General features: G+C 45.1%; 2 protein-coding genes and 1 long non-coding RNA gene across 6 annotated transcripts in view; 2 read left to right on the forward strand and 1 right to left on the reverse strand.

The window, feature by feature from the left end:
* The first annotated feature begins 1,378 nt into the window (after nucleotides 1–1,378).
* On the forward strand, nucleotides 1,379–4,816 carry LOC116746770. 2 transcript variants are annotated; one of them, XR_004347866.1, is made up of 3 exons: nucleotides 1,379–2,386; nucleotides 2,655–2,782; nucleotides 3,156–4,816. It is a non-coding gene; the product is annotated as an uncharacterized LOC116746770 (long non-coding RNA). The 2 variants fall into 2 exon arrangements; XR_004347865.1 differs by having other exon boundaries at nucleotides 1,379–2,382.
* A 235-nt stretch (nucleotides 4,817–5,051) lies between these two features.
* On the reverse strand, nucleotides 5,052–14,854 carry LSM1 (LSM1 homolog, mRNA degradation associated). Its single transcript, XM_032618461.1, has 4 exons — nucleotides 14,420–14,854; nucleotides 10,454–10,522; nucleotides 8,969–9,084; nucleotides 5,052–5,600 (listed from the first exon to the last, which is right to left on the reverse strand). Exons 1-4 carry the CDS (start codon nucleotides 14,463–14,465, stop codon nucleotides 5,430–5,432), a joined length of 402 nt encoding a protein of 133 aa, XP_032474352.1. The 5' UTR covers nucleotides 14,466–14,854; the 3' UTR covers nucleotides 5,052–5,429.
* A 123-nt stretch (nucleotides 14,855–14,977) lies between these two features.
* Nucleotides 14,978–15,595, forward strand: part of BAG4 (BAG cochaperone 4) — a 28,584-nt gene continuing 27,966 nt past the window's right edge. For 2 of the 3 annotated variants that reach the window (XM_032618283.1, XM_032618282.1), the window contains exon 1: nucleotides 14,991–15,281. In XM_032618283.1, coding sequence (XP_032474174.1) covers nucleotides 15,012–15,281 — 270 coding nt within the window. In that variant the 5' untranslated portion in view covers nucleotides 14,991–15,011. Of the gene's footprint in view, nucleotides 15,282–15,595 lie in introns of all 3 variants that reach the window. The other variant, XM_032618281.1, reaches the window with a different exon arrangement.

Here is a 15,595-nt window from a genome sequence, read left to right on the forward strand (position 1 = left end):
AATGATTGGGAAGCATGGAGCCTGGCACTTTGTAGATTATCAATAAGTACTGATTTTCTTCCAGCTCTTCCTTCCTGCTTATAGGGTATGTGCTTATTTAATATCTAAAGAGTGGAGTGTTTTCCCCCAAAGGGGCCGTTGTGAGAGGGCAGCAGAAAGTTAAGGCAAGTTTAACTCATTGGGCTTGAGGTCATTATGGATTACCTCCCTTCACAGAATATTTTTTTTTAATAAATTTATTTGTATTTACTTATCTTTGGCTGCATTGGGTCTTTGTTGCTGTGCGTGGGCTTTCTCTAGTTGCGGCGAGTGGGGGCTACTCTTCGTTGCGGTGCGTGGGCTTCTTATTGCGGTGGCTTCTCTTGTTGCAGAGCACGGGCTCTAGGCGCGCGGGCTTCAGTAGTTGTGGCTCGTGGGCTCTAGACTGCAGGCCCAGTAGCTGTGGCGCACGGGCTTAGCTGCCCCGCGGCATGTGGGATCTTCCCAGACCAGGGCTCGAACCCGTGTTGCCTGCACTGGCAGGTGGATTCTTAACCACTACGCCACCAGGGAACCCCGGAGAACATTTTATGTAATCCAGCACTTAATTCCTCAATTTGAGTTGGTTGCCGTTATCACTCTTTTTTTTTTTGGCTGCACCACGTGGCATGCAGAACTTCCCCATCCAGGGATCGAACCACGTCCCCTGCACTGGAAGCACGGAGTCTTAACCACTGGACCGCCAGGGAAGCCCTGTTATCATTCTTATTTGTACAGAGGAGACTAAGTGTAAGCTCAGTGAGGGGAGGGAAGGCATCCCATGAGTCTGGAGGGACTCAGCAGATGATAACGGCTGGCGTGGAGCGCTCCTGAGCCAGGGGTGGCTCTAAGCTCTTCACACGTGTTCACTCACTCCTTACCACCACCCAAAGAGCTGGTGCTATTAGATCCCCATTTTACAGACAAGGAGCTGAGAGGTGCCGCTGGACCAAGTTCGGAGAGCTCTGAAGTGAAGAAACCGGGACGCACAGCCTGTGCTCTTCACCTTTTTTTTTTTTATTGAAGTACAGTTGATTTACAGTGTTGTGTTAGTTGCTGCTGTACAGCAAAGTGACTCACTTATACATACATATATATATATATCCTTTTTCATATTCTTTTCCATTATGGTTATCACAGGATATTGAGTATAGTTCCCTGTGCTCTACAGTAGGACCTTGTTGTTTATCCATTCTCTGTATAATAGTTTGCATCTGCTAATCCCAAACTCCCACTCCATCCCTCTCCCACCCGCCTCCCCCTTGGCAACCACAAGTCTGTTCTCTATGTCTGTGAGTTTGTTTCTGTTGCGTAGATAAGTTCATTTGTGTCATATTCTAGATTCCACATATAAGTGATATATGGTATTTATCTTTGTCTGGCTTACTTCACTTAGTATGATAATCTTTAGGTCCATCCATGTAGCTGCAGATGGCATTATTTCATTCTTTTTTATGCCTGTGTGCTCTTCACGTTTTAAAATCTCCTGTTTCTCTCTGAAAAGCAGGGCCCATATTTGCCTCTCATGCCTGACAAATCTCAGGGTGATGCTCAGCATGCCCAGCTATCCCCTTACACTGGTTCCCTTGTCCTCGTCTGCCTGTTTCCAGCAGGTGAGCCAGGGACGTTGGCAGGGGCCACAGTTAAAGCTCTCTGTCTTCTGTAATAGCCTAACCAGAAGAGCAACCTGAAGGCAGGTGGGCCGAGTTGAACTTCCCAGGTATTTTATTTGACCTGCACACTATTTTTAGAAAATTTTGGATTAGTTGCCAACACAAACTGTAGGGACAGAAAACAGATCAGTGGTTGCCAGGGGCTGGGGAAGGAGGGAGGAGTTAAATTCACAGGGGCAGGGGTGATGGTGATATAACTATATGCAGTTGTTAAAACTCACAGAATCGTACACTGAAAAGAGTGAATTTTACTGTATGCAAACTTATTCGTCAATAAAACTGGGTCTTAGGGATGAATTCCCAGGCAATCTGGGTTTCTGACCTTGGATACGGCCAGCACTGGGCCCTCTCTCTTCCTTGTGGTTCTAGCTGCTGGCCGGCTGGTGCTCTGACACCACTCAATGCTCTGTGTTTCCAGAGCAGCAGCATTTGAGACCATTGTCTACCCCTGGGTCCTGCAGCAACCGCTGCTGAATGTCTGAAGTTAGGGGGAAAAAAATTTTTTTTTTTTTTTTAAAGGAGAATAGGTACAAAACAGGAGGTTGAGAAGAGGCAAAGCAGTGAAGTGAGACATGAGAAAAAAAGAGGACTTGATTTTATTTTCTGCTCCCAAGGAGCCCTGGCAGAGCTGGAGGAGTAGACAGCTAGGGGAGTGTGAACCAGGGTGGACAGCCCCAAAGCTTTGGGACAGGTAGGTACGTGCCATTTTCTAAGGTGGGTTTCCTAATTCTTTCAGGCTAGGAGGTCTTGGGTCACTTAACTAGATACAAAACCTGCTTCTCTGGCAAAAGCAAGCACCCATGAAGCAGTCTCTTGCTCTTTATCCCCAAAGGGGTAATATGCAAGGTGGAGGTGGGGCACTGCAGTTGGGAGGAACACAGACTGAAGAGTATCTGTTGCCTCCAGCAACCCTGACAAGTCCTCCCCCACCCCCAACCCCATTTCCCTGGGATGCTCTTCCAGACGTCGGCGCACCAATCATCTCCAGACTCTTCATGCCTGGGGGGCTGTGGTCTCCAGCGAGGGCAGTAAGAGAACATCTCCACATTCAGTGTAAGGATCTCTGCTATCACTCCACTCCGGGATGCTCGGTGAGTCCTGCCGTCCTCATCCTTTGAGGCATTACTGGTCTCTGAAGCATCTTATCTGACCAGCCTGAATTCACTGCATTCCCCATCCACGCATCTGTCCATCAACCCATCCTTCAACCCCAAAAATATGTACTGAGACTTGATACATGCCCGGTATCATCCTAGATGTGGGACTACAGGAGTGAACATGACAAAAATTCTGTCCTTAAGGGTTTACATTCTAGTGGGGGAGTGGAGCAGACAGGAAAGAAGTGAAACTTATGTTGGATTGCGATACTTGCTCTGGTGAAAAGCAAAGCTGCCAAGGATATAGGTGGGGGGGAGGGGGGAGGTGTGCTATTTAAAACAGGTCGTGAGGGAAGGATTCTTGCAGTTATCTGGGACAAGTATGTCCTAAGCAGAGAGAACAGGAAATTCCGGCCTCGTCCAGAGCCTGCTGCATCTGCTCTGCCTGCTGGCCTGCACCGTCTGCCGTCTGTACCTCGCTCTGCCTAACCTGCCACCCATACTCCTGTGAGCAAAACTGAGGCCACTCTCCAGCCATCACATCTGGGGTTCATGCTGATGTGGCATCCCTGAGAAGCCCTGCACAATGGCAGCGTGAGGGCATCTGGTTCTGCTAAGTATCCAGGGCCTGTTGGGAGTTTATCCGAGCAGGGTGGGAGAGCAGATACTGTGGCTTAAATTCAGCCGACAACATGCGACGTAAGGTCAAGGGCCAAGGAAAGGGAAAAAGAACAGCTGGGAGAGGGAGAGAGAGGCTGCTGTACCCAGTTACATCAGAATAAAGATCGCCAGGAAAGGGGCTGCAGTAGACCTTCCTTGTTTGTTTGTTTTCCTTGAAAGTGGTCTCATGGAAACCTCTATCGGAAGAAACGATTAAAGACAAAACAAAGGTATAGAACTGAGATTGGTTCTGAAGCCTGACTAACAGTAGAGGAGTACCTGCAGCGGTCCAGGAAAAAAGCACGATTTCAGTACCTGCAAAAAGCCTGGACTGGCCAAAGCTGAGGGCAGGCCGTTGCTCTGAGCAGCAGGGAGACTAACAGGAGGGAAGCAGGAGTCTCATTCCACCCTTCAGCTCTCTTTGCTGCTGCCTGTGTGACAAAGGTCTAAAGGCAAGATGTTATTACGCATAACTGAAGCCCAGCTATGGCTTGGAAATTCCCGAACTACCGTGGAAATTCTCTCCTTTGAACCATGACTCTTTTGATTGCATTTGGAATTCTGTTTGAAGGAGGTTGCAAAGACGAGTACAGTGAATCCGAATCTCTTGAAGGTGCCGGATATTCTGAAACAGTGGTGCTCAGAAAAAAGCAGAATGCTTACAGAATGCTGTAATTCTGCTGACTCTCCAAGAACATCTTCTTGTAGTGAAAGTTAGCCACCTCTTCCGCAAGTCTTCCCTTTGTGTGGGAAGTTAATAACAAATTCTGGCTATTCAACAGTAAGGTTGGAGATGAAACACACTAGATAAATCATGAAGTGCGATGGTTCTTCACAAATTAGCTACCTTGAAACCAACCCAATGATGAATAGCTCAGAAGTCTGCATTTGGCGCAGTTTTAAAAACACCTGAGCTCATAACATGTGGTATATTTAATACTATAAAATAACTCAAACATAGGAATTGGCTATAAATATCTTCCCTGCAAAGAATATCTTTGCTCAACAGACTATAAAATAAGTATCTGGAATAGTTTTACAGTTAAAACTGAGAATCAGGGAGGATAAGTGACTTGCTTGAGCCCAAGGTGCTAGAGAGAACAGAGTCCACGTTTCGGAAAGTACAGCCTCTTACGCTTCCTGTGTGATCAACATCATTCCAGAAAAGGGGCATCACTTGGCTTGGCTGAGAATAACCTAGATATATCAGTCACTGCAACACGATTTTATCTGTGCTTTTTGATCACAGCATAGGAGGCTCAAGACTCAATCCAAAGGACTAGAAAACCTAACGAAATTAACAATATTTAGAGAAGTCTCTTATGTGGATCTCGGAAACGCAGCTGGGATAGCTGTTGGTGAAGCAAACAGCTGCTTCTCAAACAAACACCAGCTTCTCTTATAATCAGTAAGTGCAAAACTTCACGGAGAGAGCCCTCCTCAAGCCTGAAAACTTGTTTTTCTTATCAGAAAAAAACATGACAAGGGGAGAAAGGAGGATCCACAGGATATCTGGTATGAAAATATTCCTTCATAAGTAACTAGTAGGTTGGAATTGTGACAGAAGGGAGATCCCAGCATGTGTGTGTATGGACTGCTTATACCTTTGATAGCAGAAATTTAATGACTATTCACTGAAGGCAACTCAAACTTGGGAAATAATAACATTGCAATTTTGAGATTCATATTTTATTTACAAGCAAATGAATATTCCCTGTAACCATTAATTTGGGGGGAGAAGAGCAATATAAAGAAGTAGTTGCTGGCTCCACAGTGATGTGTGAAAGGAGTCCATGCCACTGTTTCTTTAAATGATTTTGTTATTAAAAAAACCAAAACAAAACGATTTCTTCACGTTGCATATGTGAAAGAATCCCAAATAAAAATGACTTTTCAAAGCTCTGCAGTCTCTCGTCAAATGTGTCACTTGGTTTGATGACAGCCCCTGCTCCCCAAGAACTACAGCCTCTGAGCAGAAGACTTAATACTCATCAAGAGTATCTGCTCGAGGGATAGACAGGCCTCGATCCTTCAGGGCCTGGACTTTCAGCTTCTCGGCTTCCAGCTTGGTCTGCTGCTCCACCCTCTGTTCTTCTAGGATTTCTTCAATAGACACTTGCTGGAGGGGTGTGTCACTCTCCTTTTCCAAGTCCTACAAAACAAGCAGGTTTGGAAAACTTCACCTGACGACCAAGAATAGAAAACATCATAGATCTAAAGGCAAACCAGTTCCTAAATGGATTCCTATATCCAGCTTGGGTTATTTTTTGTACTTGAGATAGGGCAGAAATATCCTATGGACAGATAAATTTTACAAAGAAATGGCTGGCAATGCTCCTATAGAACACATGTGAGTGTGGTTTAACAGGGATCAGTATCGGCATGTATAACAAAGCTTTCGTGTATCCAAAGTAAAGTCCTACATTAGACAAGTACTCCTTCTCTTAAAAAAAAAAATATATTAGGGCTGCTTACAGCTATTTCCCCAGCCCCAGGGAATCCAAGAAAGAAGGTACTGAGGTCAAGATGGCTTCAAATAAATTTTGTACTTATACATGATCAAAGTCAGCCTAATTTCTGGGGGTTTGTGCTCAGTAAGAAGGTAGAGAACACTGATTCAAAGTAGCACCACCACCTGCCCCCCTCACCCCCCGGGCCACACCCGGTCCTGGCTCCATCCCGGGCCAAAGGCAATAAACTGTCCCTCTGCCGCATTAACCAGGAGTTGTTACATTATAACACAGGACTTCTTCCCCCTTCATGGCAACAAGTCTTCTAGAGAAAACCTCAGCAGACCAGTTAGGTTACTAAACCATTTTGGCCCCAATGTATTTCTCGCAAATATTGGCTACTTTTCCCACTTAATATGGCATAATATGCTTAATATTTTTATTTTTGAACACCTTCTAAACATTTGATAACCAATTTTATAATGCAGAACCTTGCTATAAAATTATCTATCTACAGGGCTTCCCTGGTGGCGCAGTGGTTGAGAGTCCACCTGCCGATGCAGGGGACATGGGTTCGTGCCCCGGTCCGGGAAGATCCCACATGTCGCGGAGCGGCTGGGCCCGTAAGCCATGGCCACTGAGCCTGCGCGTCTGGAGCCTGTGCTCCACAACAGGAGAGGCCACAACAGTGAGAGGCCCGCGTACCGCAAAACAACAACAACAAAAACACACAAAAAAACAAAACAAAAAAATTATCTATCTACAGACTCAGTTCACTCTCCTTAAGATGAGTATACAGGTGTCACTCTGTGTTTTAGTAACATGGAAAGCCTGTACCGACAGGGCATTCTTATTTCTCATCCTCCTTTCTGACTTTTAATTATAAAATTCTGGGAAGGCATCAACACATACACAAACTCTCCAGACGTTCCAGCCGACCACTGGATACTTATCTTCAGATGCTGCTAAGGCCTCGGAACCCGCAGGCAGTGACACAGCAGATGGAGGACTCTCACCAGAAAGGTTAGAATGAAAGCCGCATAAATTACATAAGCAAGCCCTGCCCTGGGTCAAAAGTTAACTGCATCCAGCAAAATATATATTATCAAGTGTAATCTTCCCTCACAACCCATGGGCAGCAGGAGGGAAGATGATGTTCTTGGCTTAGTGTCCTACTTCTTGGGCTTTTCAATATTATGTGCTGAGCTGTTCATGTGGTTATGATAATGCGGTTTCCTAACAACCAGCTTATTACTTAAGGCTGTGTGTCTCATCATCCTTGAGGTAGAATCCAGGGACTCTGCAAACAACTGAATGTTTACAGAATCCAAATGGCCTCTAGGTTTGAGTTTTCCTAGAACTGGTTCATAATGTCTTCAAACTTACTACCGATCCATAGAACTATGTAGGCATTTCCTGAACCATATTTCTTTAGTGGCAGCACTATAAGAATTCTGCAGCATCCAAACCATAACGTACAAAAAAAAAAGAGCACTTTTCTCCACAAAAGGGCTCCCAGGAAACAATGAGGCTTCAAGAATAAACACAAGTTCACTGCTCTTCACATACATCTACACAGGGGCATGTCTGTGCCAATGTAACTGGCACAGAAAGCATGGATGTGGTGTTTACTACTGTACAACTGAAGCACAGTATGCGTGGATATTTTAACTTAAATCTTTCCCCCCACAGCAAAGTAATACATTTCCTCTTTAAAACAAAGAGGTGACAATTCCCGCTGCTTAAACATACATCGAAGCCAAAAGTATCAACCACAACTACATTTTTTAAATTAGAAAAAGTTATTTCATAGCAATACTTGTTTCTAGCTGTTTCCGACATGAGGTCTCTGAACAAACATGACCCTGGCAAAATTACCTCCTTACTTTGTCAAATGGTTTACCATTAAAAACAGCTACGGACCAAACTACTTCACTCCAAAGACTCCTGTAAACGTGATTTAAGATGTGGCTAGGGATTGGGAAACTTTACTGAAAACTTTAAAGATAAAATCAAGCAAACACCAAGGTTTGATTTTCCTGGAAAACCCAATAATCAGAAGCATGAGGACCGAGTCAAAAGTATTAAATAAAGTACTTTTCTTTTAAAGTAAATGTGTCTCATGTAAAATGTGAAATCAAGTTTTATTTTCTTTAAAAATGTCTGAGTACTTCTAATATATATTTTGGGGGAAGAGTTTTCTAATAGTTCACACACACAGACATATAGACCTACAGTAACACCACTTTAGAGGATTTAACTTTTCACCTGCCAGCTGGCTTTCCTGACAACAGATAACAGGTACCTCTCCTCCTTGGCTGGGAGCTAAGTATGCAAGTGAAGTTGAGCCCATCCTCGGAAAGTTAACAGAAAGGCTTCTTCTGCAGCCATTCTTTCCCCTCTCCGCTTTAAAAAACACAGATATCGCACTGTATATGCAGTGTGTCTTTCCCCCAAACACCACTAATTACCTTTATGTCATGAAAAACCATTTGTAAACAATTGTTTAAATGACTGCAAAATATTCCAGTGTTAACAAGCCACATTTCATTGAATTATTCTTCTCCTGTTAGGTATCAAGCTTTAATTTTCTGCTATTAGAGATACAATAACAACATACTAACGAACACATTTGTGTGGGACAGTATTTACATATATATATATATATATATATATATGTATCTATGGCTGCTCCGTGTGGCTTGTGGGATCTTAGTTCCCCGACCAGGGATTGAACCCGGGCCCTTGGCAGTGAGATCGGGAGTACTAACCACTGGACCGCCAGGGAATTCCCATGTAGGACAGTATTTTTTATGATATCAGGTAAAAATCAATGGTATTTTGCTGCTAATGGGATCAAAATCTTTAAAATGCCAGGAGGCGCTGAAACAAAGTTAATTGTTCTCTGTAGCTTTCCTTTTACAATGTAGCTTTCCTAAGCTAATTGGGTGGTTTCCTTGAGAAGCTGGGTGAAGGTGGAAAATATATTTTTTCCTTCTTGAAAAGACAAAAAAGAAACCTAACTGGCATGATTATCAAGAGCCATAGCAGCTTAACAGTTTTCACTTACTATTTCTCCTAGTAGGACCACATTTTCTCCTCTGACCACAAAAATCCCTCGAGGAATATCACCGTATTTTTTGCCCACATGAATACGCTCCACAGTCTGATGTAGCACTAAGTTAGCTATAAGTGTACAGGGAAGAAACAAAAATATTTAGTTCAAATTACTTTATAGGTAAAGGTCCATTACTCAATCAGTTATTTTGAGTAGAAAAGATTTAGCTGAACATGACTTTCAAACTTTCCAGTTCTGGAAAAAGCTAAAATTTCAAACAATCTCTTCCTATTACATTGAGACAAACCACTTAGGAGACTTTTAAACAACTGCAAACTGAGAGAGTATTTGGGATTATGTTGCACTAATAAGGAGGATGGTGGAAATAAATGAAGAAAATTAAATTCCTTATGAGTTAGTTGCTAATATCAACATGGCTATAAGAAAATATAAATGACAGGGCACTTGGAAAACTCTAAAGCCCAAACAACTGCAGAAATTAAAACTCTGGGTTTATTTGGAAGGAAACCATTTTTCTATGTTGCGTGGGTATGTGTGTGTGATGATTTACCGAAGATTTAACTGTTTCAGTACTTAGGATTCATTTAACCCAATGTAGGTATTCATGGATTACGATATAATGGTAACCTATTTTTTCCCTTTGTCAGATAACCATAATCTGGTAATCTGAAAGTAAAGCCACTATTTACCACTTTTCCCTCATGTAGTCTGATGAATTTGACTTAAGGTTTAGAACCACAATCTGTGAAGAATAATTCCTTTTCCTCTTCCAATTGGTGCTGTTTGTCTTACGTGAAGAAACGCGGTATCTGTGCTCTTATCGTCTGTAATTCTTACATGTGTTTCAATTATGTTGTTTTTCCTCAGGCCCAAAGCCACTGACCTAAGCAGATGTCCAGCAAATGGTGATATGAACTGAGAAGTTCCTTAAGACAGAAGCAAATATAAGGTCTCTTTAGAAAAATGCAGGAGGCAAAACCAAGACCAAGACCTTGAGTCTAACGTATCCCAAGGTATAAAATCCTGAGCTTAATGTTGGGGGTCCCTAAAAAGCTTCAGCAAAGGCCTCTGACCCACTTTTCATTGGACAGGGAGGGATTACCTTCAGGGCAGGAACTGCTTTGAAGAGTAGTCGCACCCAAGCCAATGTACAAATGAGCAGCTTTTTCAGTGGACTGAGTTTATTTCTATCATTTGGCTCCCTCTAATGGGGAAAGTAAAAAATAGTCCAAAACACTGTCAGCGCATGTTCTAATGAAAACCAGGTTTTAGAAATACAAGCTTGTAAACACAAGCTTTTGAACCACCTAATTGTAATTTAGAAAACAATGATGTAATGATTCAAACCAATATTCCATTAAGCCAGACACATGAAAAAAGTTGCAGACAAATAAACTTCGATATGAAATAACACAAAAATACAGTGGGCAGCTCTTATTATCCAGAGTACAGGAGAAGTCCGTGACTAATACGTACCAAATTGATCAATGCTTCTTAAAAAGCCTATAAGCGTCCTTCCATCTCGAAGCAGGACCAAGTGCTTTTCTGGGGACAGGAAAAAAGATCTTTAAAAAAATGCACTGTTGGAACTTCCCTGGTGGTGCAGTGGTTAAGAATCCGCCTGCCAGTGCAGGGGACACGGGTTCTAGCCCTGGTCCAGGAAGATCCCACATGCCACGGAGCAACTAAGCCCGTACGCCACAACTACTGAGCCTGTGCTCTAGAGCCCGCGAGCCACAACTACTGAAGCCCACGTGCCTACAGCTCGTGCTCTGCAACAAGAGAAGCCACTGCAATGAGAAGTCCATTAGCCTGTGAGTTTACAGGGTAACAACAAAAACAAAGTTCATAGCAGATTAAGCTCTACCACTTCTTCTTCCAGTGTATTTAAGGCAGAGTTCACTGAGGAATTAGAGGGATGACCCCGGCAGCACGGTGTTTAGATGCGAAGACTGGTGATGGAAGAATCCGAGGAGGCGGCAGAGTGGGGAAGGACTGGGCACGTAGTCAGGGGGCCTGACCGACTGGTTCTAGATGCTGATGCTTGACAGTTAAACCCTCTCAGTGTCATGTCAGTTTCTATACCTGCAAATTTGGAAATTGAATCTAGGTGATCTTTATGATCTTAATTCTAGAATTATTTTCCCCTCAACTGAGATGGAGAGCTTCTATTTCACACTCTGGAATCAGGGAAGGTTTTAAATAAAAAAAATACCTCAGACATGCAGAATGAGGATACTGATAATAAAACTAGAGCAAAAGTTCAATAAAATTTATGGAGAGCTATGTGCTGTTCTGGGGCCTAGATATAGAGTAGAGCAGGGGTCCCCAACCCCTGGGCTGTGGACTGTTGTCCGAGGCCTGTTAAGAACCGGGGCCGCACAGCAGGTGAGAGGTGGGCGAGTGAGCGAAGCTGCATCTGCCGCTCCCCATGGCTCCCCACAGCTCGCATTGCCGCCTGAGCTGTCCCCCGCCCTGCCACCCAGTCCGTGGAAAAACTGTCTTCCGTGAGACCGGTCCCTGGCGCCAAAAAAGGTTAGGGACCGCTGCGGTACAGAATAACATTTAGAGTCACCAACCTTATGGAACTTACATTCCTGGTGGAGAAAGTCAAACAAATTTTTAAAAATGCCCTATAGTGCGTAGTCCAGCGGAATAATAAACAAGATAGCAGGATGAGAAAAAGAGGGGAAGAAGCTACTGAAGAGAGGGTGGCTAGGGAAAAGCTCTCTGAAGAGGTGACCCTGAGCTGACACTGAAGAATGATAGTCCGTCAATAGAATAGGTAGCCAAAGTCATTCATTTGTTCCTTAATGCCACGGATAAAGTACTTTCTAGATGCAGAACAAGGAACAAGACAGTGATTCTTTCCTGAAGGAATTTATAGGCTTTCTGGGTCTATAAGCACCACAAGAGAGCAAATCTTAATTATGTGAGACTGAGAGAAACTATATCTAGCTGGAGCAGGTATCTGAGTTGGACATTTTTGGCCATAGGAAGAGTGACAGGGAAGGGGAAGAGGAGGGAAATCTGTAATTGAGGCAGAAGAAAAAAGAGCTATGTATCCAAATGTCTGGCGAAAAGTTGAGGGTGTGAAGGGAAATTACAGGAGATGAAGTCAGAGAAGTCCTGGGAACAGAGGCTGAGTCTGGATGTGACTTTCCTGGGAGCAGAGGCTGAGTCTGGATGTGACTACACAGGGAACAAGAAAACTCTGAAGATTAAACTGGCAGAAAAGAGAGAACGGTTTTGAGGCTAGACCCAGAGTCTGAGACATGAAGAAGAGACCTGAACCAGGGGAGAGATAGGAAGGGAGAGGATGGGAGGACCAAGACACTGCAGTTATAAGGGATGGGATTTGTCAGCCAAGTGTGTTTGTATATGTGGGTATGTGTGAGAGAGTGGGGTGCTGAAGAGATGAGTTAAGGAAGATGTAGGAATTCTGAGTCATCATGTCAGGGAGGACCATTTACCAAGAGCTGGGAGTAAAAGAAGCAAGCTCAGTGGAAGGTGATTAGCTGTAGTGATTCTGAAGTGGTATCAGGACACCTATGTAGAAATGTCAACTGGCAACTGGAGATGTAAGACTGGCCAAAGAAGTCAGGATCGCAGCAGTTTTTGAATAAGTCCACAAAGAGGTGATATAATAATTAAAGTCCAGGAGCCCTCCTAGAGATTTAAAGAAAGAAGCAAGCCAAAGATGGGACCTAAGTGTCCATCTATTTTAGGGAAGCAGAGGTAAGAAAATCAAGTACCAGTGTTGGAGAAATCAAGAAAATGAAGAATCCCGTGGTAACGGTATCACAGTGTTGCAGAGGAGACGGAAGAGCTCGGAGAAGTGCATCAGAAGGTGTCTTTAAGACTGCAGTTTCAGTAGTGTGTTGGCAAAAGAAATCAGATTGCAGGGGTAATAGAGGTAGGTGGTCTATTGCAGGTGGTCAGGAAGTATAGTTAAAATGGAAGACTACTCAAGAGGTTTGGGGGTAAAGATGTGAAAAAAGGGATGGGAATTTGATGGTGAAACACAACTGAGAAAAAATTCGACAGACAAGAACATACATGAAGGGGAGGATTCAGAGGGGGAGCGAGAGAGAATATGAGAGCAACAGGATATTAATGGAAGAAGGTTCCAGAAGCAGTGGAAGGAAAGAGAAATAAGACACAAACTGAAAGGGAGGAATACTTCCTATTCAAATGAGAGGATGAGTGAAAATAGAGAAAGACTGAGGAGAGTGTCTGAGTGTCACAGTGAAGGGTACATATGAAATGGTTTCAAATCTTTCAGTAAAGGAGGAGCTTGGAATCTGCACAAAAGGGGTTAGAGGCTTGAGAAAAGCAATTATTTTTAGTAGAATGGCAGGATGTGTTAGGGGCCTCAAATAATTCAGATACATAACAAGAGAGGTGAGGGCAAAAGGGCATCCTCAGATAACTAAGACTGAGGATTTCACCACCCATTACAGACAGGCTTGTACAGTGGTTATTCATACATGACTCTGGTCCAACCTACATTTCCCTTCAATAGCAAAATCACTAATTTGGATCTAAAAAGTGATTTCAAACGACAGGAAGAGAATTTAATCATAAACTCACTCTTTAATTTACATACATAGCAACTGTTGAGATTCCTGTAACTTGTTTGGAACTGTGCGTAAACCGTTTTGCAGCAATTATAAGTTAATGAGACAGATCACACGATTGAGACTTTAAAAATGTTTAAGGAATAATTCACAGATGAGAGTTTGGAAAAAGGAAAGACAACTGTACAGAAGTGAGCTCCTCTTCAGGACAGTGACTAGGAATAAGGGCGCTCTTAATAAATGCGAGAGAAAACTGTCTAACAGAAGAAAAAAGTAAGTTTGAAGTGAGTGACTCAAGTCTTTCTGGAAAAAGCAATACCTGGTCCGGCAGTGGTCTGCATTACCATAACCCTAAAGTCTAAATACCCTCAACGGTAAAAGATTGCAAACGGCCACACTGCATAAATCCTATGTTTAGTGCTAATTAAGTCCAACTGCTGTTGTATTACTCTTTTCGTTTCTTGAAGAATCCTTTCTCTAAGAATTCTCATTCATCCACCAGTAACCACCTGGTACTTCGAAATGCCGCAGGTGGGAGATAATGCACCGGGGAGGCGGCCAACTTTCACACTTGGGCCTCAGCAGCCGCATCCCTGAAAAGCAGAAGTGAATTCCACAGCTTCCCCGGGGGCCGGTGAAGGCTGCGAGAGACAGGATACAGGGAGCAGGCTAGGAGGTGGGCAAACGGTGTGTCCCGTGGCTCCTGCATCCTGTGGAAGATGCCAACGCCGGACGTCCAGAACCTTACTAAAAACACACCGACCCCAGCCCAGACTCATTCTATGAGCTCCCTCCTAAGAGGCACCCTCCTGGGAAGAAGGGTCTCACCCCATACTTCACTCGGAGGAGATGAACTACTCACTGTCGATGTCCTCGATGAGGCTGGCGGTGCCAGGCATATAGTTCATTTTGAGTTGAGATAAGGCTGCAATGTATAGTGGCGGTGGGCCAGCGCGACCAACACGTCCTTCCTCCTATCGCAGTCGCCGCCTCAGCGGGACCGGGACAGGAACCCGGACCCGTACCAACTCCTCGCCCCGGCTTTCAGCAGCCGGGGCCTGCCGGAAACGCCACCATATTACCCCCACCCACTTCCGGCATCACGTGCCCGTCCTCAAGAAGAGGCGGGGCCGTAGCGCGGTCCTGGGATACGCTTTCCGCAACCCTGATAAGAGGGGAAGAGGAATCTAGATTGGATAGACAGTGGGGAAATGTGTTCTCCCTTTTAAAGGAACACGGGGCCGCCCCTCGTTTTCCTGCTTCCCAGACCCCAGAGCCAAGGACCTCCGTCCTTCCACTCTCAGGACGCGGAAGCTGAGGGGGCGGGACCCGGCCTGGGATTGGCTGTTGCCGGCCGACCACCCCTTCCCTGCGGTCCAGTCGCGCTCCCCCGCAGGCGCCTGCGCAATGGGCCGGCCTTGGGGGGCGGGAAGCGCCCGGGGGCAGTGGAGCCGATGTCGGCCTTGAGGCGCTCAGGCTACGGCCCCAGTGACGGTCCGTCTTATGGGCGCTACTACGGGCCTGGGGGTGGAGATGTACCCGTGCACCCACCTCCGCCCATATATCCTCCCCGCCCCGAACCCCCCCAGCCTCCCATTTCCTGGCGAGTGCGCGGGGGCGGCCCGGCTGAGACCACCTGGCCGGGAGAAGGCGGAGGAGGCGATGGCTACTATCCCTCTGGAAGCGCCTGGTCGGAGCCGGGTCGGGCTGGAGGAGGCCACCAGGTAAGATTTGCGCCATCTGTCCCAGGGGGGTCCGACAGGGTAGTCTTTGGGGGTGAGGGCCATTGGGATTGATACACCTCCAAGAGTTTGTAATGAATCGTGTTTCCTGTGTTTTCCTTAGTGGGGCTTTGGAGAGACAGAGACTAGGATCGCGGGTGGGGGGTGGTTTGCTTGTGTTCTCTTTGCCCCTCGTCTTCTGCTTCAACCATAATAAATGTCTTACCATGAAAGGAGGAAAGAAGATCCTGCGCTGACCTGCGAAGCTGAGTAGCAGGCTGCGAATCTCTCGCCTGGGGACGAGGTTGGGCTGGTGT

The sequence above is a fragment of the Phocoena sinus genome, chromosome 21, assembly GCF_008692025.1.
Source record: "Phocoena sinus isolate mPhoSin1 chromosome 21, mPhoSin1.pri, whole genome shotgun sequence".
Classification (NCBI taxonomy): Eukaryota; Metazoa; Chordata; class Mammalia; order Artiodactyla; family Phocoenidae; genus Phocoena; species Phocoena sinus.

Coding starts and splice junctions, on each gene's coding strand:
- LSM1 (XM_032618461.1), bottom strand. CDS start 14,465: ATGAACTATATGCCTGGCACCGCCAGCCTCATCGAGGACATCGACA. Junction 10,523..14,419: donor CCTCATCGAGGACATCGACA/GTGAGTAGTTCA, acceptor TCCTGTCCCCAG/AAAAGCACTTGGTCCTGCTT. Junction 5,601..8,968: donor TGGTCCTACTAGGAGAAATA/GTAAGTGAAAAC, acceptor CTTGTTTTGTAG/GACTTGGAAAAGGAGAGTGA.